Genomic DNA, 26252 nt, shown 5'->3' with positions numbered 1-26252 from the left:
GGTTGTTTGTTTATTACCTTTCCTTTTTCCTTTTTCACTTCTTTTTGTATTTTCTCCATTTTCCCTCCCCCTGGGAACCTGGGCCTGGATTATCTCATCCATCTTCCGGATTACTGACAGCGCTGTGACTAATCCTAACCGATCCTGCTCTTACAGATACACCCACGGATTTGTTCTCTTTTTTATTGGTTTTTCTTTATTTTCCCTTTCGCTTTCATTCAATTTCATGTTTGCCTTTCCTTATCTCTATCTCTGACTCCCTGACACTTCTCTTACTGCCTCTTTTCATGCTTCTGGACCTCAGGTGCCCGGAGTGAGATGAAGAAACTCCCCTGGGCAGCTCCTGCCTGGCTGTGCCAGCCATTTCCATTTCTAATTCAGTCATTCATGTGTCCATTCATTCTTTCTGTCATTCTTTCATTTCAATATTTATTCTTTTATTTATGGACCTCAGGTGCACAGAACTGGATTAACCATCATCTGTGGTTCCCAGAGACTTCCGCACAGCGGTCCATGTGGGGCTGTCTTTTGTTCACTGATTCTTCTCCCTGGGGATTCGGTGCAGGATTTATTTAACTAGCTCAGGAACCCAGTTTTGAATTGGTCATAATTCTTGCTGCCTTCTCTCCTCTTTTTGCCCTTGCACAGTCCTCTCTCACACATGTTTATGTCTTTATTTATTCATCCAATGCGTTTGTGTTGCTTATATACAGCTAAACACTTGCATATTCTCTCCCCTCTCACTCATTTCATTCTTTTGGGCCTTGAGTGCAAAGGAGAGTGAAAATCATCCATGCTCATTCCTTCAGCCAGTCACTCCTCTATTCACGTATTTGTGTTTTTATTGATGAACCTCAATGTTTGCTATTCAGTATATTTAATGGATAAAATTGACTTATTCTATTTCAGTACTTATGAAGTAAGTACCTCTTCTTACATAGGTCTATTTCACTTTCTTTTCTTACCTCTATCCCTCTCTTGTTCTTTCCATTTTTCCATTCCTCACTGCTTTCTTGCATTCCTATGGAATGCATGTATTGAGTCTTTCTTTTTTTTGAGACAGAGTTTCGCTCTTGTCACCCAGGCTAGAATACAATGGCGCACTCTCAGCTCACCACAACTTCCGCCTCCCGGGTTCAAATGATTCTCCTTCCTCAGCCTACCAAGTAGCTGGGATTACAGGCCTGAGCCACCACACCCAGCTAATTTTGTATTTTTAGTAGGAACGGGGTTTCACCATGTTGGTCAGGCTGGTCTCAAACTCCTAACCTCAGGTGATCCGCCTGCCTCAGCCTCCTAAAGTGCTGGGAAGACAGGTGTGAGCCACCGCGCCCAGCTGCAATGACTCATTCCGTCTTTCACTTGTGGTCATTTTTAAAGCAAACTTCACAGCCACAAATTTGAATTAATGTGAATGGCTTGTGCCAAACCAGCCCCCTTTCATCACCTTGTTAGATCTACTTATTATCTTTTTCACTTCCTTTTTTCCGATTTTCATTTTTCCCATGCCATTTATTGTTTCTTTCCACCACTCGCTCTTTCTTTCTGTCATTCTTTCAGAGCTCTGCACCAGGATCAATGACCTTCACCCCCTCTCTACAACACCCTCCTCATTGCTCAGTGCAAATCCTTTCTGTCATTCATTCATTCATGCATTCACCACGCATCCATTCAGTCTTTCTGTGTCAACACTTCTTTTTACACTTCTAGACAGCAGGTGCACCTAACTGGATACTCCACAATCTGCAGCTAACGGAGCCTCCCCCCGTGGCCCCACGGAAGCCCTCCCTTCCATGTTGACGCTCTGAGCCGTTCCTTAGTTGGGTAGGTGGTTGGCCATGCCGGCAGCACCGACGCGAATGAAGCAGCCTGCTTGGCTCACACAGCCTCTCCCTCCCGTCCCTAGCATGGCTCTGTCTCGTAACTGCATGCATCTATTTATTTCTTAATCTATTACTTTCTTCCTTTTTACACATTTCTTCCCATTTGTTATTGCTTTTCTCTCTCTCTCTCTCACGCGTCCTCTCTTGCACTCTTTGTCTTCGGAGCTCAGTGCCAGGCAGGGCTGTGTGCATCATATATCCTGCAAGCGCCCCTCCTCGGCCCGTGCAGCTCCGCGTCTCACGTGCTCCTTCCTTCCTTCACTCATAGCATCCTTCCTTCCTGCTCCCTCTTTTTATTAGGCATTTATTCCTAGGGTGCTGTGATTCCACTAACGGAGGAATAAATGCCTAATACTTACGACAAGTCCTAGCCTAACTCCCCTCGTGGGTCTCCCCATTTATGTCTGCTTGTTATTTCTTTTTACAGTTCCTTTCTCTCTTCTATCGTAGCTTTCCATACCTCCTGTCCTTCACTCTCATGCAGCTGGGGTGCCCAGCAGGGACCCCCAACACCCCCATCAGGAAGACCCACGGGGCCACGTCTTCTCATTCATCTCATCCTTGTCTGTTTAGATACTGGCTTGTTCACTTAGATGTTTATTATTTAATGGCTCGACTGTGGTTCTCTGGAAGTGGACCAGCCATAGCCCTTAATTTGTGATGGTCTTTTGCCACTGCCTGTCCCACTGCCTCCTTTTACATCTTTAGCAATAAATTAATATTTCATAAAAAATTAAATAATATTTCTATACTTAACATGTGTTACATTCTTTCCTTATTTCTTTATTTATCAAGATCTTATTTTATTTTTCATTTCATCTAACAGACCTCAGTGCCCAGGACTGGATGACGCCAAGTCCCCCATGCTGCCCTGTGATCTGGCCCTGCACCCCGTGCTCCTCGCTCATTCGTTCACCCACACACGCGGTATACACGTTTTGGCCCTTCTTTCTTTTGTCATTTACTTATTTATGTGCAGACTTCAAGTGCCCAGGCTTAGAAAACTTTCGGTAAAAAGACACTCTCACCTTTGGCCCACTGGGTCCCCTTTCTTTCTTCACTATTCTTTGGACTCTTTCTCTGTGGTTTGTTTATTTTTCTATGCCAGGAGCATCTATTATTTGTATGAGTCCTAATGCATGGCTTACAATAACCTGACAGGGTTCTCCTTATACAGCTACTCCTCCTCTACATTATCTACTTTTCTATCTTTTATTTGTTGTTGTTTTTTTTTTTTTGTTTTGTTTTGTTTTTGTTTTTTTGAGACGGAGTTTCGCTCTTGTTACCCAGGCTGGAGTGCAATGGCGCGATCTCAGCTCACCGCAACCTCCGCCTCCTGGGTTCAGGCAATTCCCCTGCCTCAGCCTCCTGAGTAGCTGGGATTACAGGCACGTGCCACCATGCCCAGCTAATTTTTTGCACTTTTAGTAGAGACGGGGTTTCACCATGTTGAGCAGGATGGTCTCGATCTCTCGACCTCGTGATCCACCCGCCTCAGCCTCCCAAAGTGCTGGGATTACAGGCTTGAGCCACCGCGCCCGGCTGTTGTTGTTTTTTTTAACCTTTCCCTTCTCCCTTTTGATCACTCCTCCCCTAACTTGCATCTTTTCATTTTGAGGGGCCTCAAAATTGATTCTGCATTCCACTTCCCATACATCCATTCTTTCTCTTATTTAGGGATCTATTTATTTATTTTTGAGACAGAGTTTTGCTCCATTGCCCAGGCTGGAGTGCAGTGGCACGATCTTGGCTCACTGCAACCTCCGCCTCCCAGGTCCAAATGATTCTCCTGCCTCAGCCTCCCAAGTACCTGAGATTATAGGCATGTGCCACCACGCCCAGCTAATTTTGGTATTTCTAGTAGAGACGGGGTTTCTCCATGTTGGTCAGGTTGGTCTCAAACTCCTGATCTATGGTGATCCACCTGCCTCAGCCTCCCAAAGTGCTGGGATTACAGGTGTGAGCCACGAAGCCCAGCCTTATTTAGGTTCTTTTTAATTGTCAAATGTCAGAGGCATATATGTGAATCACACATATTCCTTAGTCGTTAACGACCTGGTATGACTTTGTGTGTTTCCCTATCACTTAGTGGCTCAGCAGGTCTTTCCCATTTTTGCCTAGGCATCCCAGTAGATGATGTACACCCACTCTCCTCCTGGCTTGCCTACTTTCTTTACCTATTTACTTGTTTATTCATTCTCTCTTGCTTCATTCATCCATTCATCCCGTCATTTATCACATGATGCAATAGATAGCAGTGAAACAACCTCTCGACAACAACGACAATCACAGTATCTTTAGCATTCCTGCTTCCTCTGAGTCACCTGCCAAGGTACACAGAGCGCGCAGTCCAGAACACACATGAATGGCTGATGCAGGCAGAGACACAGTGAATGGTAGGTTTCCTCCCAGACCCTTCTGGGGCTCACGTCCTAGACATGCTGGGGGAAGATTGAGACGAGGGCCCACGTTCCCCAGCCCCCACCCGCCCCGGGCAGCGCAAGCGCCTCCCACTCTGCCCCTCTGCACCGTGGTGAATGACCATCCCCATGAGAAACCTGTTTCAAGACCCCAGAATACATAGAGACACACACATGGTACAGAGTCTCCCGGTGGGAAACGACGGACACGGAGTTCATTTTTAAATAGGTGGCTTTGTCTGTCGCAATATAAAAATATTTTGGCCTTTCAAGGCAAATACAAAAGAAACTACCCATTACCATGGCTGAGTGTCTCAGTCCCAAACAATAAGAACTTGAAGAGGTTTAGCCGGAAACTTTGAAGACAGAAAATCTGCCCATTATGTTTTCCAGACATTTCGAGGGGGTGAGCGAAGGTCATTGGAGCTCGAAGCCCATTTGGAAGGCTGCTCCCCCGGCCTGCGTTTTCTCCTTGGCCCTTTGAAGGGCCCCCAGCTCACAGGGCACTTCCATCCTAGTCTGCCCTGCAGCGCAAGAGCCAAAGGGAGACTCAATCATGAAAGGACCATTCATTTAGAAGAGTGAAAAAGAAGAATTTCTTTTGGGGTCCGACATTTGAAGCCGCCTATAGAATTCTTTTGCCACAGAGACAACACAAGGAGGCAGGGGGCTCCCGTCTTAGAGAACAGGAGCCCCCAGGTCTGCACTCAGCTGGACTCAATGGGTACCCACTTCCTCGTGCACAGGCCCCCCCCCCCCAGCCAGTGCCCGCCAGCCCCTCCACCAGGTCCACCTGGCAGCGTGCTCCGAGAGGCAGGCCCCACCCTCGACAGCAAGGCCACGCATGTGCTCTTTATACTCCAGCCACTTACGATTTCAAGCTGGAGGGGGCTGGGGTCCCACATTCGCGGTCCCGTCCCACGAAGGAATCCAGGTGACGGCGTCGGCTGGAAGGAGAAGACACTAGGTCACTGACTGGAACCTCACTCATGCCAGCAAGGAGGAGGAGGAGGGCGGATAAGGACGACAGCTGTCAGGGGGCAGGGGTGGCCTGGGGCAGCGACTCCCCAACCACCAGAAAGCATGGCATCGGGAAGCCGTGCATTTCTCTTGTCACTCCCGCACCCACCAGCTGCCCATGCAGCAGAAAGGGCAGGTGTGGAGACATGGAACAGACTTGGCTTGGTGCTGTCCAGAGAGCGAGGTCCTGCTCTGTGGGACCCAAAGGGTTAGCGCACTGTGTAGCTGAGAAGGGGGGTGGTCCAGGCCCTGGAAGCCGCTCCCCTTGAGGACAGGGCATGAGCCTGTGCTCTGGGAGAAGCCAGGTGCCCAGGTTGGTGAACAAGACGGCTGGTTGTGGAGGAGACCAGAAAGGTGATTATGTGGCCGGGAGGGCAGCCCATGGTGGGCTGCTGGGATACTAAGGGGCAGCGTTTCCCAAAACCATGGCTCGCACATGTGCCTGGACCGACAACGCCACTGAGGCAATTCTGTTCACATGGCAGCGGGCCCTGGGGAGCGCCACGAACAGGCACAGCGAGTCTTCGGTGGCAAGATTTGCCTTACGTTTTCACTTGCTTTTTTTTTGATTTTTTTTGTCTTTTGTTTTTTCCTGTTTTAATTGGGCAGCAGGCTGGGCCAAACGTGGTTCAGAATGCTCCAAAGATTTTAAGCTTTGAATAAAGGTGACTTCAGGGGAACATCACACACCAGGGCCTATCAGCAGGGCTGGGGGAGGGATAGCATTAGGAGAAATACCTAAAGCAGATGATGGGGTGATGGACGCAGCAAACCACCATGGCACGTGTACACCTATGCATGTACCCCAGAACTTAAAGTATAATAATAAAAGGAAAGAGTGGCTTCAGCAATGTCAGACACATACCACGACTCATTTGTCAAGACCCACAGGATGTGGCCACAGAGAGTGAGCCCTAATGATGTGAACCAAGGCCTTTGGTTAATCACGTATCGGAGTCGCTCCATCGACTGGAGCACACAGAGCATGCCACACGGAGGCAGCATGTGAGTGAGAGGGGACACGGTGGGGACGGGGTCTGGGAATTCTCTGTACTTTCCCACCAATGTTTCTGTAAACTGAAAACCATACAGAAAAATAGACAGTTTATTCATTTTTAAAATGTATTGAATCGATGGCTTTTAAAATCTGTTCACAGAGTCTACTTAAGGTGAGGAGGTGTCACAGAAAGGTGACCTGTGACGGCCAACATCCCAGCAGCGTAGCAAGGTTGGTGATGGGGCAGCCAGGGGCATGAGGCAAGGCTAAGGTTTTCAGACACCCTCTCTGGGGACGGTTCCCTGGGTTAGAAACAGGAGGAGGTAGGAAGCCAGGGGGAGGCCATGGGACACCCCCACAAAGCCACCCAGGAAACAGAAAGGCCTTGAGAGGGATCTGGGGGCCCTGGGGAAGGCAGAAGCCACAAACCACAGGGCCCAGCACTTTGGGAGGCTGAGGCAGGCGGATCACCTGAGGTCAGGAGTTCAAAACCAGCCTGGTCAACATGGTGAAACCCCATCTCTACTAAAAATACAAAAGTTAGCTGGGTATGGTGGTGTACACCTGTACTCCCAGCTACTCAGGAGGCTGAGACAGGAGAATCGCTTGAACCTGGGAGGCGGAGGTTGTAGTGAGTTGAGACTGTGCCACTGCACTCTAGCCCGGGCAACAGAGTGAGGACGCCATCTCAAAAAAAAAAAAAAAAAAAAAAACCACGTCCCGGGAGACCAGCTGCCTGCCCCTCTGTGGGTCTTTGAGGGACTCCCAAAGCTGCCTGTCCCCAAGCCTCTCAGGGATCTCTCCAACCCATCCCTGCTGCCTCTGCCTCTCTATTCCCAGTCAGCCTCTAGCCGGGATGTCCCAGGCCCAGCCTGGACACAGGAGATACTTCTTGCCTCCAAACCCTCCCGAGAACTCTATCCCCAGCCTTGCCCTCCATAAATGCTGTTTTTAACTGGTTATATGATAACCAAAACACAGCAAGTCTTAAAATAAGTGTTAGTGACGCAGTGATCGGTGCACGGGTGCCTAAGGGGCAGACTTCAGTGAGCTAAAGGCTACCAGACCACCCATTATGTACTGACCACCGCCCAAGACCGTTTCCCGCCCTCCCTCCGAGACTGTGCGTGGCTGGGGTGGCCTCTCACCATCGCCACATCCTAACATGGCACCGAGACTCCAGACCAAGAACACACAGCGAGACCAAAGGCACTGCCATTTCCCACAGGACTCAGAGCCGGGTGCCTTGGTCTGCTGGTTTTGTTTTGCTCTTTTTTGTATCTTTCATAGGAGCAGGGAAATCAGAAGCAGGAAGGGGCATCTGGGTTTTTTCCTGCTTCTGCTCCAGGGACCCCATGAACCCTCAGAGCCCCTGACTGTCCTTAATTAACTCTGTGTGCAGACCCCAGACTGCTCTGCTACAGTGAAGCCCCGGCCAATTCGTGCTTTGGTTTACAAAGTTGCATGTGCCAGCTCTAAGCTTGCGTGATGTGTTAATAACGCAGGGCTGGGCTGGAATCTTGACCAATGTCAGAAAAGCTGCAGAGGTGAGTCACTGTCTGAAACCAAAGGAAAACACGAGGCCTCCTTCTAGAGTCCAGAGGAGCACTTACTACAAGCATTTGATCAAAGACCTCCTAAGTGCGTGCAGTGCGCTTACGCCCCACGCAGAAAGTGTTGGTGAACACAGCAAACACACCCTCCGCAGCTTAACACGATCAGAAAACTCTCCCTCTACATCTTACGGTTTTAAAAGTTACTCTTTTCGGGAGACAAACAGCACTTAATTGATCTGGCATGTCTTCGGTATAAATAACTTATGGTTGGCCGGGCGCGGTGGCTCAAGCCTGTAATCCCAGCACTTTGGGAGGCCGAGGCGGGTGGATCACGAGGTCAAGAGATCGAGACCATCCTGGTCAACATGGTGAAACCCCGTCTCTACTAAAGATACAAAAAAATTAGCTGGGCATGGTGGCACGTGCCTGTAATCCCAGCTACTCAGGAGGCTGAGGCAGGAGAATTGCTTGAACCCAGGAGGCGGAGGTTGCGGTGAGCCGAGATCGCGCCATTGCACTCCAGCCTGGGTAACAAGAGCGAAACTCCGTCTCAAAAAAAAAAATAAAAAAAAAAATAACTTACGGCTGTTTCAAACAGAAAAGGACCTAAAAGGATGATTTTTATTAAAATGTTGATCTCAAGAAATAGAGCCTGTCGTTACACAAATAATCAGCCTTGCCTCAGATCTCGTACCTCCTACCTGTCGAGTAAATACCACTCTCTTAAAACTTCCCCTGACAAATGCAAGCTCTTTGCAGAGCTAATTTCCTGTACCTTTGTGAGGCCGGGGCCCTGGACGTTACGGACCCATTTATGAAAATGGGAGAGGTAATTGGGACATCTTTTGAAATCATGTCCCCTCTCTCTCGCAGGCCCCCATCAGCCCTCTAATTTTACTTGGTCAGGTTACAGAGGATGTTTACATATGCCTCTTCCTGGAATTTCACCTCTTTTGCTTCAGGAGTGGGCAATTAGAGAGAATTAGGGCCTGTTTGGTGCCTGTTTACCGTTAATGGATGGAGCAGCGGAGGCAGTCTTGGGAAAGCAGTCTGCCCGTCTAATTGAAGCCGGCAATTTTTCGATTCCTCATTTCAGCTCGCAGGTATTGTAGCAACCAAGGTCACAAAACAAAAGCTGAGCCCACCATGGTAATAGCCGGGTGCAGGCCCGACCAGAGGTTTTGTGAGCTGTTTATATCGCACGCTGCAGCACAAAGAGAGAGCTGGAAATGTCTGCAGAGCTGAGTGGAGGACAGGCAGCCCGGGGACTAATGGCTTTTCCAGAAGTCGCCATCCTTCTGGCTTTTTCAGGAAGTTCTCAGCTGACCGGGCCACAGGGCCAACAGAGGCGTTGGCGAGGGTCTCGGGGCCCAAAAGGCACGGGGTGAGCCACAGGGTGGGGGACGAACATGTCCTGGTTCTGAAGCCACAAGGCCAGTCTCATTACACAAGACTCACTCTACAGCCCAAAAAGGTGTTCCGGAGCAGCCCAGTAGCCCGCCTATTTGGAATAAATGCCCTGTAAAACATGGTCACTGCATCCTAACTTGCAGGGCAGCCCCTGGGAACTTTCTTCCGGCAAGAGTTCTGACCACACTAACGACCTCAGTGACTGTGACCCCCTGACCACACAGGTCATGCAGGAACTGGCAACTGGCAGGGGCCTCACCTCCAGGGTCTGCTGCCAGCGCCGTGTGTGACCATGGGCAAGGTTCCAGGCCTCTGAGATGGCTGGCTTCCCACCTCTAAAGCAAAGAGGGCAGTGGCCCAGTGACCCCCAAAGTCCCAACAACTCCAGAGACCCAGCAAACGAACCACAGATGACCTCCAGGCAGGCCTGAAGAAACCCTAAGTCTGTGGGAGTGCCAAGGCCACTAGGTCCACTACGGGACTAAGGCCTAGGGGCCAAGGTCACATTCATAGACAGGGCTGAGCCAGGCTGTAACCATGTCTCTGGAAGACTGCTCCCGAGTTGCTGGAGAGAGCTAAGAACTCTCTCTTCTGTCTACCTGACAAGTCCCAAGTAGCAACAGTATGACCAGCCAGGAGGAGAGTGGACACCCATTCTGGACACTGGGGGACCTCCGTTCCCTCCTGAAACAGCACTGATCTCCCAGGCTCCTTCTGACTTGGATTACATGGAGAACTGACAGGCTAGTATGCAGTCTTACAAATGAGGCTGGAAGCCAGCACCAGCAAAGTCAGCGACCGGTCAAGACTGACCCGGGCCCCACTCCTGTCACGGCAGGGACTTTGCCCCGGTCCCTCTGGATGGCCCCACCCTTACGGCAGTCTGGGCTAGTCGTGATGCAAACAGCTTTCTCTAACCAAAGGGTCCCCTCTCTCGCAGCTGCCCACCGACACTGCAGGCCATGAGACCCCCTCCTCTCCTCCCTAACCGTGAAGCAAGAGCCCCGTGGATTTCTAAACCCCTACCCCCAAAGGGAATGACTCTCTGTGCAGTCCCAGCAGGGCCCAGAGAAAAGGCTGGAGCGGCAGACGGAGCAGCAAGGAGGCCAGCGCAGCCGTGCGGTGAGCCTTTGGCCCCCCCCACTGTCCTCCTTCCCCAACTTTCCATCCTGGACCTCTCTCTCCTCGGCCCCATTCTGTCTCTTTGGCTATATTTCAGGCAACAGGCCCAGGCTGATCAAATTTTTGTTTACAGGCACAGCCACACGGATTCCCCCTTGCTAAGAAACCTTCGACAATCAAGCCCGAGAATCTGAGAGCGTGAGCATCCCAGGGTCGCGTGAACCCGGTGGCTGGTTAAGTGCGTCATTGTGCAGCCTTGGAGCTCCCGACACACACACAAGGGCAGGGGCCCCACGCAACCCCTGGGAGGAACACACACACACTCCGTTTCAGGGGAAGGTAATTGACGTTTTCTTCTTTTCTTCTGAAGAAAAGGCACCTTCCATTGAAAGGGCGCATTCACAGAACCTGGGAAAACTCATCTGCGCTCAGTCCTCCCAATTATCCCCAGGTGGCTGTTCCCCACGGGGGGCTCCCCAACATTCCTCTCCGCGGAGCCTTTGTTTCCATCTGAAACGGCCCTGGGAGCTCCCAGGCTAAGAGTCTCCTCCTTAAGCCCCTGCCAAAGACCCTATTCACTGCTGAGAGTGGAGGCCAGCCGAAGGCGGTGGGCAGCCTTCCTTTCTCCCAGGGTAGGGGACTTAAGAACTCTCCATCTGGATTTACTTTTAAGCCCAAAGAAATTGGAGAGCAATTAAGAAAGTCATGGGCCACCGTCCTCTCCCGCAATGAACTCCTCTGTCACACACAATCCCTCACGTTGGGAGGCCCACGGCGGCCCTGTGACCCAGCACCTGCTCTGTATACGGGCAGCCCATGATCACCAAGGGCTCCGGGGTGACAGGAGCTGAGAGGACAGACAGAGATATGTCCCGAGTCCTTGTCACAGTTTGTCCTGAGTAAAGTGACCACAGTGTTCTACGGTGAGGATGGGGGCCCAGGCCCTGGCCTCGGGACCTGACTCCAACCCTAAAGGCCCTAGGAATTCCAGCTCTATGAGCACCTCAAAAGTGGGCCTCTCGGATAAGGGGTCCCTCCATGACCACTGGATCCAGCTGGTGTTGGGACCCCTCTCCTGGCAGGGCTCCTGGGAGGGGATGCAGTAGCCGAAGGGCCACGCGCTCCTCACAGCACCAAGGGCCCCCCGCACTCCCACCTTTCCTGGCTCTGAAACACTGACCCGATCTGTGCCAAGGAGGCAAGCTTGTCCTGTGGCTCCGTTTCCTTAGACGCCCCCAAGAGCCTGTGGGCAGCCCAGGCATGGACGCCTTGTCTAAATGGGGTGCCATAACCACAGCCTCTCCGCCCCCAGAGACATCCTTCTCCTTGCCAGTCCGGGAACCCCACATTTGAGAGGCCTCATTTCAAAAGGTACAACTCTTTTCTAGACTTTTCCATCTGCTCAAATCAGGCATAGGAGACCAGGCTAGACTTCCTTATTCCCCCCTTGGGAGACGGACAGGGCTCAGAGAAGCATTGGGGAGGGGGAAGCAGTCCTTGGGACAATTCACAACTCATTAATTCCAGTCTCCTAAAAAGAAGCCGCCCCCAGCGACCCAGGGCTTTTCCACTGCGCTCACAATGCCCCCTGCCCTTTAACCCTTTGGGACCTGAATCTGTCTCCCTGCACACCCGCTTCTGTGGAAAGCTCCCTTCCTCTTTGCAAGGAAAAATTCATTAGCAGCTCATTAAAGACGGGTAGATTTTCTTTTCCATTCTTTCTGGATGTCAGATTGCTCATAAAAAAACACATTTTCGTTATTTCATGTAAATGAATGAAAAAGAAGCCCATGCATCCTGTTGCCCCTAAGTCTTACGGAGTTTTGACACTATTTGGAGAAATGTACTTGGAAAGACATTTGGGGTTTGAATCACAACTCAGGAGGCAGGAGGTCAGGAGACCTGCAGGCAGCCACAAGCAACTCGCAGGTGAGAGAAGGTGGGGGCGAATAAGCGAATGAGGGGCCTTTCCACGAGCTCAGGCCTGAGCTAGCCTTTGGTTAGAGGGCAGCAGGTGGAAGAGGAGAACCAGTTTCCAGACCGGACCACCATCTTCACCCTGACACTTGCACCACCCAGAAGAGTCCCACTAGAGACGGCCCCCCAGGAACCACTTAGCACTATAGCAAATGCCCAGACATCCCCCACCGCCCTCCGCTGACGTGACAGGATCCTCTGTGGCTCACTGCCTGCTCAGTCAGGGTCTCTTCTCCACCCCCTGTTGCTCAGGAATTGGCCAATCCGTCAAAATAGATGGTCAGGAGCGGTGGTTCACGCCTGTAATCCCAGCACTTTGGGAGGCTGAGGTGGGTAGATCACAAGGTCAGGAGTTCGAGCGAGACTCCCTCTCAAAAATAAAAAAATATAACTAAATAAAATAGAATGTTCCTGAAAATGATCACGTCTCTCAACACTTAATAACAGCCTCTCGGCAGTTCCTGAGAGGCTCATCGGCGAGGCTGATGTTCTATGTCACGTTTCAACTTCTTTAGTTAAGAATGCGGTATATTTTTCCCTATTTTCTACCTCATGACACACAAAACCCCAAATACATGCTTCCTGAGACTGAACACTCATGAGCACCTGAAATAGAACTCAGTGCAAAGACAGTTCCCTTTCAACTCCTGAGAGCCAGGGGCTGGCAAAGCGTGGTCCTGCCTGGGCCTCGCCTGTTTGTCCCGGCCTTCGCTCTGACTCTGCCCCTGGGCTTAGTCCTCCTTGGGAAAGTCCTCAGGTGTCCTTGAGAAATGAGTTCAGGAGCTGAGGGGATCCGGCTCAGACCAGCTACGCAAATGCATTCTCGGAAGCCTGGGACACATCCCCCCAGGAGCCCGGCATCCTGCCCTGCGCAAAGCTCCCCTCCGAGGCCTCTTCTCCGCATCACTGTGTTTGCAGGTGGCTCAGCAAATGCTAGCCTTGGAGTAAATGTCACAGGGCAGAGTGCTCCTGGGCCCCTCCCTGGGTTTAGCCCTGGGCACACACTGCCCCCGTCTCTCCAGGCTGAGGGGCTCTCCAGAGAGCGGAAGCAGGCAGACAAAGGCAACAGCCCAGGTCAGAGCGCCTCTGCCCCTCTGTCTCCGCGGCCAGATTTGTTTAAAAATAATATCCCCATCCTATTTCAATTTCAGGGGAGAAGGGCAGGGCTGCAGAAGAGCTGTCTCCAAATCCTCCGTTTGATTAAAGAGCATTACGGAGGCTGCGAGGCTGCGTTGGAAACCGGAGCCCCTGCGGGGTGGGGGGCGGGGGCCTGCCCTCGGGCTGCTGCATGTGGAGGGCTGGAGGCTGGGCGCCGCCCGGTGTGTGGCTCTGCTCCTCCACTTCCCTCTCAGGGACCCCCTGCGTGGGTGTCTGGGGGAAGTATGGGCATCTGGGCCAAGGACAGTGCTAAGACTCGTTCCAGGCTCCGTAAATGTCGGGGGACACTGAGCCAGCCTCGCCCCACGGTTCAGACCTTTCTCAGCGCCCACCCAGGGCCCCTGGGAAGCCTCACTGTACTCATTGACGCCAGTGACCACCCCCGGGGTGTCAGATATAAGGGATTATCGGGAGGCTGACGCTGCCCCCAGGGCAGCTGGCTCTGAAAACATGCCATCACCCTGAGTGAGCCACGGGCTCAGTCCCTGGGACCCCAGAAAGGAAAAGTGCCCACCGCTGGGCCTCCTCTCTTTCTGCAGGCCCAGCCTTCACCCCGACGTGGCCGGCCAACATGCAGCCCTGAGCCCCTGCCCCCATGCCACCTTGCTTAGCTGCCGTGCAAGCCACCTCACTGCATGGCTGCTCCCAGGACACCCAACTAGACCCGCTCGCTGGTCCTCAGTGCAAAGCCCAGCCTCAGGCACCCCAAACGAGCCCAAGCCCAAGCCCACGCCCCGGCCGGCTCCCAGGTGCATCTTGAATGAGTAAACCACAAATAAACACACGAGTGTGCGAGTGAATTGTGTGGCTCCAATCCCCTGCTCCTTTCCTCTCTACCATTGCTGATTTCATTTAAACAAACAAAAACATTCCCATCTCATTGTAATTTCAGGGGTAAGGAAAGGAGGCCAAGAAAAGAACTTGCTGGAAAGCCACTATTTGATTAAAGGACATTATCAAAGCCTCATGTGTGAGAAACCATGATTCTCCCAGGGCTGGTGGGAAGAAACATCTTGCCAGCTGAGGAGCAGCGAGCATTCCCACTTCCTCCTGTGTGAACGGGTCTGTGGGCCGGGAGTGGGCCCTGCATCCCGTGTGCCAGTGTGTCCAGCAAAGTTCTGAGGGCTCCCGTGTGCTGGGCCCCCGCTCTCCTCGGGGATCTGTCGTGGAGGTGGACACGTCCCACTTACTGTCGTTGGCCCACAGCATGCCATCGGCCAGGGTGGACCCCCACACGTGCTGGCGGCGGGTAGCAAGGCTCTCCACTCCAGGCAGCTGTCAGGCCCCCAGACACCTCCGAGGCTATGTGGAGAAGATTCACCTTGGTAGTCTGCCCCCTCCCCAGATTAAATGCTGACACTCTTGAACGGAGAGGAGAGACATGAGCTGACCCTAATAAAATTCTGGTGTCTCAAGAGAGCAAGAAACTCACCCCAAACCAGGAAGAAGGCAAGAGGTCAGCCAGGAAGAAGACTTGGGTCCGGGGTGGTCGGTCCCATCGGGGGCTCTTCCTCCGCTTCCATCTGCAGCTCTTCAGCTGACCCAGCCAGGCCACGGCCCACGTAGCTTGGAGAAGGGCAGAGGGTTAGGATCATGGCAAGGCACGTGCCCCAGAAAAGGCACACATGCCCAAGACAGACACAGGGCATGGCCTCACCTGCAGGTTGCTCTCCAGTGAAGTGGAGTGACTGCCGGGCGCAATGACAGGAAATTCGGTCCAAAGAAGCAACAGCCTGGGCTAAGGGCAGCCCCAAACCCAACACTGAGTGGGGAGCCCAGGACTCCGGGGGCCATGGCAGAGGCAAAGGCAGGCGGGGCCAACACCCACCAGGGCCTGATCACGAGGGGTCTCTGGTACAGGACACATGTCTGTCCTCAGCCCTGAAGCCAGGCCCACAGGAGGAGGCACTGGAGGATGCTCGGCAGGACATGGAGACTCCAGAAGGGGCTTGTGGGGGCACTGGGAACCTGCTGAGAACAGGCAGCTGGAGAGGCAGTGGCTCCTGGGGCAGGGGGTGGGGTGGAGGGGGGGACTCAGACCGCAGGAGGGCCAGGTGACCACAGGTGTGGGCTTGGCAGAGAGAAGAAGCCAGAGGGCTGCGCAGCGAAGCCCTGGAGCCCAGGGACTGAGGCAGAGAAGAAGAGGTGGGCAGAGGGGTGGGCCTGCAGACGGAGTGCCAGGTGGGTAAGGAACCTGGCCGCCGGAGAGCCAGCTGAGCCACCAGGGAGAGAAGCGACCAGATAGGCAAAGGCAGAGCCTGCAGACGCACGCTGGAGTTTTCCCTGCTGGTCCCCGGCCTGGGATGCCGGCCTCAGCAGCTGGTAGAGGGTCAAGGAGCTGGACCAAGCCCCGGGGGAGGAAAGCATCACGGCAAGGGAAGGGTCGCAGTCACGACCGCACCTCAAGAGGGAGACCTGTGGCCAAAGCCCGGGGGCACACACTACCGCTGTTCCCATGCCCACTTTGGTCCTGAGATTCAGGGCCTGGGGTCCAGAACAGCTCAGCATCAGGAATGGGGCAGGGAAGGCCGAGAAGGAGGACGGGCTGGCTCCCACCAGAGCAGAGCCCTGGGGATGGCTGAAATCTGCCCTCACACCCTCCGGCCTGCCCTCCATGGAGCCGGAGAACAGGCTGCTCCAGGCGCTGGGGCAACCCCCCGGCCTGCCCTCCTGGGATGCAGAGGCCATCAAGGGATGCGCTACGGTGGCAGGTGCCCAGGCCAGAGCCAGGGCTGTGGGCTTGCTCAGTTAGGATCAACTGTTGGATGACGGAATGGCCGCGCGAGTAAATGCAAGGACGCGACCAACAAGGCCCCCGTTCAAGTGGGGCAGGGGTCGGAAGCTGCCCACGCCCCTCTGCGAAACGAATCCACCCCGCACCCTTTTCACCTGGAACTCCTCGCATGGCCCAGCTAGTGGCTCAGCTGTCACGGTCGAGTCCTTTCATTCAGTCGCCTGGAGAAACCAACATCCCACATACTCTAACTGAGCCCCATTCTGTGCCAGGCTGGTGCTGGGACACCCTGAGGAGGCGTGGGGGGGGCTGTGGGGCTGGCCAAGGGCATCCTAGGAGGGCCAAGTCAGGAATTGGGGAGGGAGAGGAGACATCGAGAGGACAGAGGAGAAGGCAACAGAAGCAGAAAAAGCAGTGGCTCTTAGAATCGAGTGGGGACACTCCCTGGCCACGCGCCTCCTCTCCCACCTGTCTAAAGTGCATCTCCCCCCTTTCCAGGAGATAACTTTGATGGCTCAAGGGATGTTATGGGATGAGCAGTCAGAGGACCAACAAGGGAAGCCAGCCAGGGCCCTGGACTGAAGAGTTGGGGTGGGGGTCCCTGTGCTGCATCCTCTCAAGGCACAGACCTGCTCCTGCTGGCTCTCCGGTGCCCCAGAAACAAGCAGCCAGGTTAAAGGTGCCGCCCCTACACTCAAAGGAGCAGTGAGACCCCTCTGCCAGTGCCTCAGAAAAGTCCAGAGACCCAAGCAGGATGGGGATGTGGGGACTTAATTTTTCAAAGTTTACTGGCCGAGCACTGTGGCTCACGCCTGTAATCCCAGCACTCTGGGAGGCCGAGGTGGGCAGATCACAAGGTCAAGAGATCAAGACCATCCTGGCCAACATAGTGAAACCCCACCTCAACTAAAAATACAAAAATTAGCTGGGCGTGGTGGCGTGTACCTGTAGCCTCAGCTACTAGGGAGGCTGAGGCAGGAGAAACGCTTGAAACCAGGAGGCGGAGGTTGCAGTGAGCTGAGATCGTGCCACTGTACTCCAGCCTGGTGACGAAGCGAGACTCTGTCTCAAAAAAAGGAAAAAAGAAAAAAGAAAAAGAAAGCTTGTTAGGGCTCCAGGAGGAACTGCGGAGAACGTGTGCAGGGCCAGCTGATTTCTTCTACACCGGCTCCAGGCTCTCAAATGTCTGCAGGGCTACTGGAGTCCGAACAGTGGCTTTGGGGCCTGTATTTGAGGGTGAGGAGGGTCCAGGGAGTCTTCATCACTATTGAAAGAAGTCTTCTCATCTAGAAATGTCAGGCGTGCTCTGTTTTTCTATTCTCCAACAGCTACATGGGAGGGGGCTGGGTTTTCATGTGATCTCAGCTTCAGAGGTCTACACCCCAGTCCACCTCTAGTCTCAACACTGCCCTAGACAGAGTGGGTAACGACATCATAGTCACTGCGAAAGTCTCGCCGTGGCAAAAAGGATGGAGGATGGCCTCAGGCTTTTGCTCCAAGTGGCCAACAGGTGATCCTTCCACATTCTTTTTCTTGGGGTGCTGGGGTAGAGTTGGTTTTGCTAACTCGGAAAAAGTATCCAATTCTAACTCATGATGCCAGAGAACCTTTAGCCAACAGATTCACTAAGGGACATCCCTTAAGGTTTCAACGAATAACATTTTCTTGCTCCAACTACCTCCCTTATCAACCCTAGTTTTTTTCCATTTGGCTGAAGGTCCGACTGTAGCCTAAGGTTTAATTGGAGTGATCTAATCATGATTGATCTGCCTTGGGGTGAGAAACATCCAGAGCTTGGGACAAATAAGCGAATGATTCAGACATACCTGCTCTAAAGACATCAACGGGCTCTAGGGAGCTCAAAGATCAGAACAAAGAGGATGAGGGTTCACGTAGGTGAAGGGTGCAGGACACGTGGGTGAGGTAGTAAGAGGCCAATCAGAACAGAAGTTCTGATGCCAGATGTGAGTTTTAATCTCCTCTCTGCTGATTGATCCTGACAAATCACTAGCCCCCTGTGCCCCAACTTCATCAGTACGCTGGAGTCAAATCTGAACCCCAAACTATGGTCTCTTCTGGGGGCCCTCTGGGATGCCAACGTGCGTTCACTTCTTCACCTGGCCGGGGGTTCCACGGGTATTCATCCTGCGGTCACTCCCCTAGGGCTATGCCTAGGAGTTAGTGCTTTCCTACCACTGGTTAATCTTGAGTGAGTTTTGGGTGTCCTCCGTGGGTCCTGAGAGGACCCCCTCGTCCCCAGCCTTTGGAGGGCGGATGAATGCCCCGGCCAGCTGCATCTGCGCGAAGGACCTAACAAAGCAGCTTTCTACAACGCAACCCTATCCACAGTCCCTTTCCCCAGGCTGCCTGCCACTCTCAACCCCACGGAACGGACTTCGCGCTGGGACAGAGGCAAAGACTTAAATGAGGAGCAAGAGAAACATCAGCTCCGGCACCAAAATTACAAGTGTGGCTTAAGAAGCCACGTCGCCCCTGCCCGGCGATGGCCAGTTCACCTCAGGTTGATAATCAGTGCGTTTTTCCTTCCCAGACAAAGAAGGCTCCTTATGCGACGAACACTGGAATCCAGCAGCTAACCTCATTAACTTCTGCTGCCTCCTCCCTCGACAAGGCCCAAGATTAGCCTGTGTTCATTAAGGGAAAAGGGCAGAAAGTGGAATAAAATTGAAAAACACAGCCGGGGGAGGGGGAGGGGAGGCCCTTTTCCGTTAGCCATTCATTCACTGAAATACTCCGTGTACCTGTGGCAGAGTTAATCACCAGCCAAGGGGACGAGGGCAGGGGCCGGGTTTACCAGGATGTCAGGGGTAAAGAGGTTAAACTCGATGGAAGAAGTTAAAAAACCAAAAGAGGGTGATTTGATGTGAGAGCTTCCTGGGATTTGTCGTTGGGATAATCAATTTAAAACCTTCTTCCTGTTTGCCTTCTTTTAGCCCAACCTCACGTAAGGGGAAACCGCCTGTGGATGCGTTTTGGGCGGCTTTTAATATTTTTAAGTCTCCTTCTCTGGCTTCTTGTGTCTTTCATGCCTTTGCTTCTCTTCTCCTGTCTGTCCTGCACGCCCCGCCCCAACCCCTTTCCACTCCTTTCTTCTCTCTCTGGTCCGCCCCCGTGGGAACTCAATGTATACAAAAATCTAGTGAAACCTCCAGTCGCATTTTCTCATGAATGCTTTATTGACTTTGCCTCAAAGTCCTTCACACAGCACCTGGTGCTTACCTGGGAGACATCCCACCTGACCTGCCAGATAAAGATGATTAACCCTATTTTGAAACTGAGATAAACCTGGCTTGGAAAAGTTTACCTACCCCAAGGTCTCAGCACGGAGCAGTTTAACTAGGACTCGAACCCAGGTCAGCGACTCCTGACTCTGGAACCTGCTTCTTACCATGCCGTCTACACACCATACGGAGTCAGTCCGAGGGACTGACCTCCTGCATGAGGGAGTCCTGGGTGTGCAAGTTCCTAGGGGAGCGGGTGTCTCTGTGACGGGGAGTGTCAGTGCGCAGAAGTGAGCCGGAGCCGCAGAGACACGTGAGAGAAGGAACGGAAACGCGTCCTTGTGGCCATGAGCGGCCAACGTGCCGAGGGTTAAGCTACAGAAAAGTCTTTACCTTGGTGAGAGCCCTTCCACGGAGTAGAGCGAGTCAGGAGGCAGTGGGCTGAAGAGGGAATTGGAGGTGAGGAGGGAAGACAGCAGGTATAGGCAGGCCTTTCAAGAAGCTTGGCTGTGAAAGGAAAGACGGAGGCTGTAGCAGCTAGAAAAGGGGACAGCAGGGACCTGGGAGGCTCCAGGCTGCCGGCAGAGCAAAGTCAGAAGTGCAGAGGGAGGCCTCTGGAGGAGGCCGGGCTGAGGCGGGTACAATGCCTCCTCTGGAACTCAGGCCACAGGGGCTCAATGGGCCGGTGAGGACGCCTAACCTGCAAGCACTTGACAGCCTCTTTCCCTGGGAGTGGCGGGCCGGCCCTGGCTCAGGACAGGGAGTTGTGAGGATCAAATGAATGGACGCTTGCAAAAAGTGACCGAAACAGTCCCTGCCATTACTCACTGGAGCGCACTCTCGAGCTTACAGCCCACTCGAATCTCACTGGGGCCTGGATTTTCACCGACCATAAATTATTTGTCCTGAACATTAAGGATGTAAAAACCACTGGCAAGGCCGGGCGCGGTGGCTCAAGCCTGTAATCCCAGCACTTTGGGAGGCTGAGGCGGGCAGATCACGAGGTCAAGAGATCGAGACCATCCTGGTCAACATGGTGAAACCCCGTCTCTACTAAAAATACAAAAAACTAGCTGGGCATGGTGGCGCGTGCCTGTAATCCCAGCTACTCAGGAGGCTGAGGCAGGAGAATTGCCTGAACCCAGGAGGCGGAGGCTGCGGTGAGCCGAGATCACGCCATTGCACTCCAGCCTGGGCAACAAGAGCGAAACTCCGTCTCAAAAAAAAAAAAAAAAAAAAAAAACACTGGTAAAAGCTCCTGCCAGTCTCTGGAAAACAAAAGGTCCCCTCCTAATAGCCTGGATTAACTCAAAGCAGGTCTCCGCCCACTTCATTTGTCACCGTCCAAGTCAACCTCACACCTCCATTTGCCACATAATCCAATCCGGGCAGCCATTGTCCGCAGCGAGCGGGACTTCTCTAAGGCAGCCCACGTTGTTTTTGTCTTGTCTGGACAAAACTAGTCGGCTTAAAAGGGGACCAAAGAAAGTGCTGGTCAGACCAGGACCCCAATCAGGTTCCGAGAGACCGGTGCACTGCGCATATCGTCGGTGCTCCAGAAAATGTTTGTTGAATTCATTTGTTTTTAGTTATTCTGGAATTTCAGAATGAACACAAACATACATAGCACCTACTGCGTGCTGTTCTCACTAAGGGAGAATAGGCCTGGACACGGGAGCGAAGGAGGAGGGACAGCCTCGGGTGTTTGAGCAGCTTGCAATTTCCACAGCAATTTACAAAGCACTTTCATAGTACTTACCGCATTTGGTCTTCAAAAGCGCCCTGCGGGGTAGATACACAAGGGGGTGTGTGGTGGGGTGTGTGTGTGTAGTGGGGTGTGTGTGTGGTGGTGTGTGTGGGGGGGGTGGGGGGGGGTGTGTGTGTGGGGGGGGTGTTTTCATCTCCATTTAGACCATGAAAGAAACCGAAACTTAGGGAAGTTAGGCGACTTGTTTAAGGTCACACCATTATTAAAAGGTGAAGCCAATGCATGGTACCAGCCCCAGGGCCACCCAGACCCCCAAGTCCACCCCAGGCAGCTGGGATTTCAAACAGACTGTCCCGTTGTCAAACGTTTGGTTTGAAACAAAAAGACTCTTAGTATAACTCTGGGACAGAGAGGAAGAGGGGGTGAGGGCAGCTACCATGGCACCCTGGGTCCAACTCCAACCCCTTCTCTTGCCAGCAATGTGACCAAATACTTACGCCTCCCCCAAGTTTCAGTTTCTTTTTTTTTTTTTTGAGACGGAGTTTCGCTCTTGTTACCCAGGCTGGAGTGCAATGGCGCGATCTCGGCTCACCGCAGCCTCCACCTCCTGGGTTCAGGCAATTCTCCTGCCTCAGCCTCCTGAGTAGCTGGGATTACAGGCACGCGCCACCATGCCCAGCTAATTTTTTGCACCTTTAGTAGAGACGGGGTTTCACCATGTTGACCAGGATGGTCTCGATCTCTTGACCTTGTGATCCGCCCGTCTCGGCCTCCCAAAGTGCTGGGATTACAGGCTTGAGCCACCGCGCCCGGCCCAGTTTCTTTAGTGTAAATGTAAGGCCTCACAGGTCCTCTTTGCCTTTTAACCTTTTTAAATTACACGAATCAATACTACCAAATGTGTTGTCACCTGGAAATTAGGCTGACTCATTTACACACACACAGTACGTAAAAACCACGTGTTCACGTCACACAGAAAGTGCTCTGGAAATGGCCACATGCGTCACTCGTGTTCTTACTCAAGTCAGCCCGTCGGTGGTCTCTGCGAGCCCCTGCCTGATGCAAGGAGAGCCCCGTGGACGAGGGCTGCCTGGAGGGCTGTGGGAGAATTAACAGGATGAACAAGACAAGCAAACGGGGTGGGAAGGGACTGAGCTGACAAACCTTCTCAACAAACATTTGCTGATCACCTCCTCTATGCCGGATTCTGCCTGAGGCCTCTTTAATCTCATTTAATTCTCACAACAACCCTAGGAGGTTGCTCCCATCGACCCCATTCCCCAGAAAAGGACAGAAAGATCCCCAGAGAGGTGGGGCATGCCTTAGGGGATTCAGTAGCATGCTCATTCCAGAAGCCCACCCAGGGCCTGGGAGTTGCCAGCAGGACGCTGGTCAAGCCCTCGGCCCAGGTCCCCCTCCTGAGAAGTTCCCAAAGGGATCCTTCCATTTAGGACATCATAAGGGTGATGACAGACAGTCGAGAAAGACTGACACCCCCTTGGGGAGGGAAACACTCCAGTTTGCTAGCAGGTGAACACAAGCAAAGATGTATAGGAAAGTACTCAGAGACAAAGCATGAACACAGCAAAGGTCAGGGCTTCACACCCAACGCCCCCTCACTAGGGCATTGGTTTAAGTCTTTAGGCAAGAGGGACAGCAGGCTGGTCAGTTCTGGTCCTCTTCATCCTTTGCCATCCTGGTCCTGGGGGTCTGTCAGTGGCTGCTGCGTATGCTGGTGGGATCCAGGAATCTGTGCTCTTAGTGCCCTCTGCAATTAATCAAAGGTTAGAGAAGCTGCTTCAAAAGTCGAGGCCTAGATCATAATTACAATTTAAGTGACTTAATTATCATTAAAGCTGATAAGTTAAAGTTTAAAATTGTCTTTTAACTGCTAGTGGGTCTGGGGTCGGTGCAAGGACGGTGGTGGGGTTGGGAGATTCTCCCCAACATGTTGGATATAAAATGATAGCTGGAGGGCTGAGGTACCGTGAGGTGTAGATGGGCAGCAGGCCCCTTGGCAGCAGCTCGGCATGGAGGGTTGGTGGTTCTTGAAGACAAGGAGGTGGATAGATGATGTCATCCCTGAGGAGAGACCCTATGGCATGGGAAGGGGGCAAATTAGAAACCATCTTTATGACTTCTACCGGCCAGCACCGGAACAGCAGGCGGCGGGAGGGGGCAGGCAGAGGGACAGGCAGAGAGGAGTGGCAAAGGGGAGGAGTGAGCAAGGCGGTAGGGAGGGGCTGGGAGGGAAGAGGAAGGGGTATGGAGGGAGGAGGGAAAGGAGGCGGGGGCGGGAGGGAGGAGGGAGAGGAGGCGGGGGCGGGGGCGGGGACGGGGGGAGGCGGGGAGGGGATGGGAGTGGACGGGAGGGGAGGGGAAAAGAGAGAAGAAAAATGAGGGGGGAAGGGGGAGAAAGGAAGAGGAACGATGAAAAAGGGAGGAGGGAGAAAAACTAGGAAGGGGAGGAGGGACGGGAAATGAGACAGGGTGGAGGGAGAGGAGAAATGGGAGGGGGAGGAGAGGAGTGGGAGGGGGTAATGATGATTTGATTGACAGGTCACAAGTGTTAGCTGCGTGCGCGTGCGCGACGGAAAGCAGGGTAGCGGGGCAGGCACAGACCGCTAGGGGGCGCGCGGCCCTCACCCTGAAACCAGGAGCGCAGCCACCTGCGGCGCCCCCGCCTGCACCCGGCGGGCCTGGAAGGGCAGGGGGCGCCCAACAGGTCTCAGGCGAGGAAGGGCTGCACAGCCCACCCCACACCGCTGCGCCAGGCCCCTGCACCCCCTCGACGCCTCTCCAGCCACCAACAGTCAGAGCCCACCTGTGGCCACCCAGCGCCTCCCGCCCGCGCCAGGGGCCTCTTGCACCCGCAGCCACCGGACCCCCACCCCAGAGGAACGTGGGCCACCCAGCGAACCCGTGCCAGACCCCTCCAGAGCGCTGCTTTCCCTGCGACAAGGAAAACAGAGAAATCTCAGCTCCCACCTTCGGCAATCCGATTAAACACACGTTCACTAAAGTCAAAAAGACCCAGTCCTCCAGATACCGCTGTCACTCATGTGGGTGGTCTCAGGACAAGAGACAGAACCTATGACATCGCTGGAAAGTAACGCAAAGGGGGCCACCCCGCCGGCACCCCCCCGCCTTTGCCCCCAGGCGTCGACATCGCGCCCCCAAAGTCGTGCCTCCCTCCTTCGCCACGGCAACAATTTCTAGACCCCGTGCGATGGCGCCTCACTGACCCTGTCGCAGCCTCTCTCTCCATCCTGCTCAAATGAGCCGCACCTTCCTAAGACCCCCGAAACCAAAAACCACTGGAAATCAACTAACGTGCGTCCGCGCGTCCAAGACACCCGAAGCCACGGCGCCAGGGCCGACCCCGGCCTGTGAGGCCGTTCCGCAGTGAACCCGGGGTCTCGAAACTGTTCCCCCTTGGGTAAATGAATCCAGGATCCTCCAGTGGATCCCGCGCCCGACCCCCTCCATCAGCAGAACAAAGGCCACCTCCCCTCCCCACCCCGCCCCCCAAAATTCCGCAGTGACGCCAGCGCCCTCTCGCGGCCAGCCAGGAAACCTTCCAGAAACCTGCCACGTAGCCACCCGCCTGCGCCCCCACCAGGCCCGCCGGCCCAGGGTGGGAGGGGGCGTCCTGGGGGGCCTTGACAGGGACAAAGGAAACGGCAAAAGGCGACTTGACCAAAGGTCCAAGCCTACAACACGTCAGGATTTTCGAGAGACCACCACGCAAGGCTGAAAAGACCCCCGCGGCCCTTCTTCCCCAGCTCTCAGCGTCCATACCCCAGCAACACACCCCCTTTTCTGAATTTCTCTCCTCCCTCTTCTCAGATCCAAGGACACGGCCGTCCCTCCGTCCCCAACCCACCCCCTGCATCTATTCTGCCTGTGCCCCCCAATCCCTCGCCCCCCTTGAGCAGGGACTGGTCCTAGGGGGCTCCTGGCAGGTTTGCACTTGGGCGCCATCTCTCTCCACTGTGAAAGTGGCTGCTCGGGGCAGAACCAGATGATATCGGGTCGAAATTTTACTCTACATTTTGCCTGGAGTCCACCCTGCACTAAACCTGTGTATTTGGATTTGGAATCCCTCGCCGAGAGGAACCTCCACTCCTCCCGCCCACGATCCACCAAAAACCTGGCCAACAACTGGCCAGGCAAATCCGCCCGGGAGACCCTTCCATTCGGGTGCTCCCCCCAATGCATGGGGCATGCAGAAGGCTTCGCCGCCATATCTCCCACTATTAACGCAACTCTAGAGGCGCTCCCAATACAGAAAATCCGGGGTTCACCCCCCAGTGACTGACATACACCGAATCCAAGAGGGGTTACATCCGATTCCTCCCGCTCCTCTGAACTGAAGTCCCTACCTTCCAGCCCGCCCTCAAGGACTGGACCCTCTCGAGAGGAGCCCTGACTTCCCCCCAGGAATATGTGCCTCGAGATTTTCCTTCTGCCAAATTTCGTTGGGGACGCTCGGGCACCAGACGAAGTGGCCGCCTCCAGCAGCAGGACCGGGATCGGGCTCTCGGCCTGTCCAGGAGGACAGAGCCCACCCCAGAGGGGGATGCAGTCTTTCTTCTGCACGTCCTCTGCGGCAAGGATAGCCAACCACTCACCAGGTGAGGGATCCTCGCGTGGGCGCCCCAGCTCTCCCGAGGAGCCGCAGCCAAGGCCAGCGAGCCAAGGCGCGCTCCTTCGCCGCTCTCCGCCGTCTGCGCTAGGGGCTGGCTGGGTGGGGTTTATATGGAGGCGCAGAAGGGGTGGTCTCTGACGTCAGCGCATTCTGCTGCAATGCGCTCATTTCTCTAAAAGTGATTGGCCGGAAAAATGAGCCCCCCAGATTCTATGACAAATCGCTCTAGCCGCACCCAGATTGCAGCAAAGAAGGGAGGGAAAAATTCTGCCGCAGTGCCCCCGGCCGCCATGACCAACACCCTGTGGTCGCGGGTGCTTTTTCCCTGCGTGATCCCGGCTGGCCAGGCAGGGTGAATTCGTGCACAATGTGTG

General features: G+C 53.9%; 1 protein-coding gene across 2 annotated transcripts; it reads right to left on the bottom strand.

The window, feature by feature from the left end:
- Nucleotides 1–4584: 4584 nt before the first annotated feature.
- Nucleotides 4585–22500, bottom strand: LOC101052317 (uncharacterized). 2 transcript variants are annotated; one of them, XM_074394259.1, is made up of 7 exons: nucleotides 22247–22500; nucleotides 19913–20026; nucleotides 15372–15511; nucleotides 15201–15231; nucleotides 14976–15109; nucleotides 5176–5250; nucleotides 4585–4827 (listed from the first exon to the last, which is right to left on the bottom strand). In XM_074394259.1, exons 1-7 carry the CDS (start codon nucleotides 22404–22406, stop codon nucleotides 4684–4686), a joined length of 798 nt encoding a protein of 265 aa, XP_074250360.1. In that variant the 5' UTR covers nucleotides 22407–22500; the 3' UTR covers nucleotides 4585–4683. The 2 variants fall into 2 exon arrangements, with proteins under 2 accessions (XP_074250360.1, XP_074250361.1); XM_074394260.1 differs by lacking the exon at nucleotides 15372–15511 and having other exon boundaries at nucleotides 4586–4827; nucleotides 15201–15281.
- Between the last annotated feature and the right edge of the window lie 3752 nt (nucleotides 22501–26252).

Source organism: Saimiri boliviensis, chromosome 2 (genome assembly GCF_048565385.1).
Source record: "Saimiri boliviensis isolate mSaiBol1 chromosome 2, mSaiBol1.pri, whole genome shotgun sequence".
NCBI lineage: Eukaryota > Metazoa > Chordata > Mammalia > Primates > Cebidae > Saimiri > Saimiri boliviensis.
Note: the sequence above shows the minus strand (reverse complement) of the source record. Positions and strands in the feature narration are given on the sequence as shown.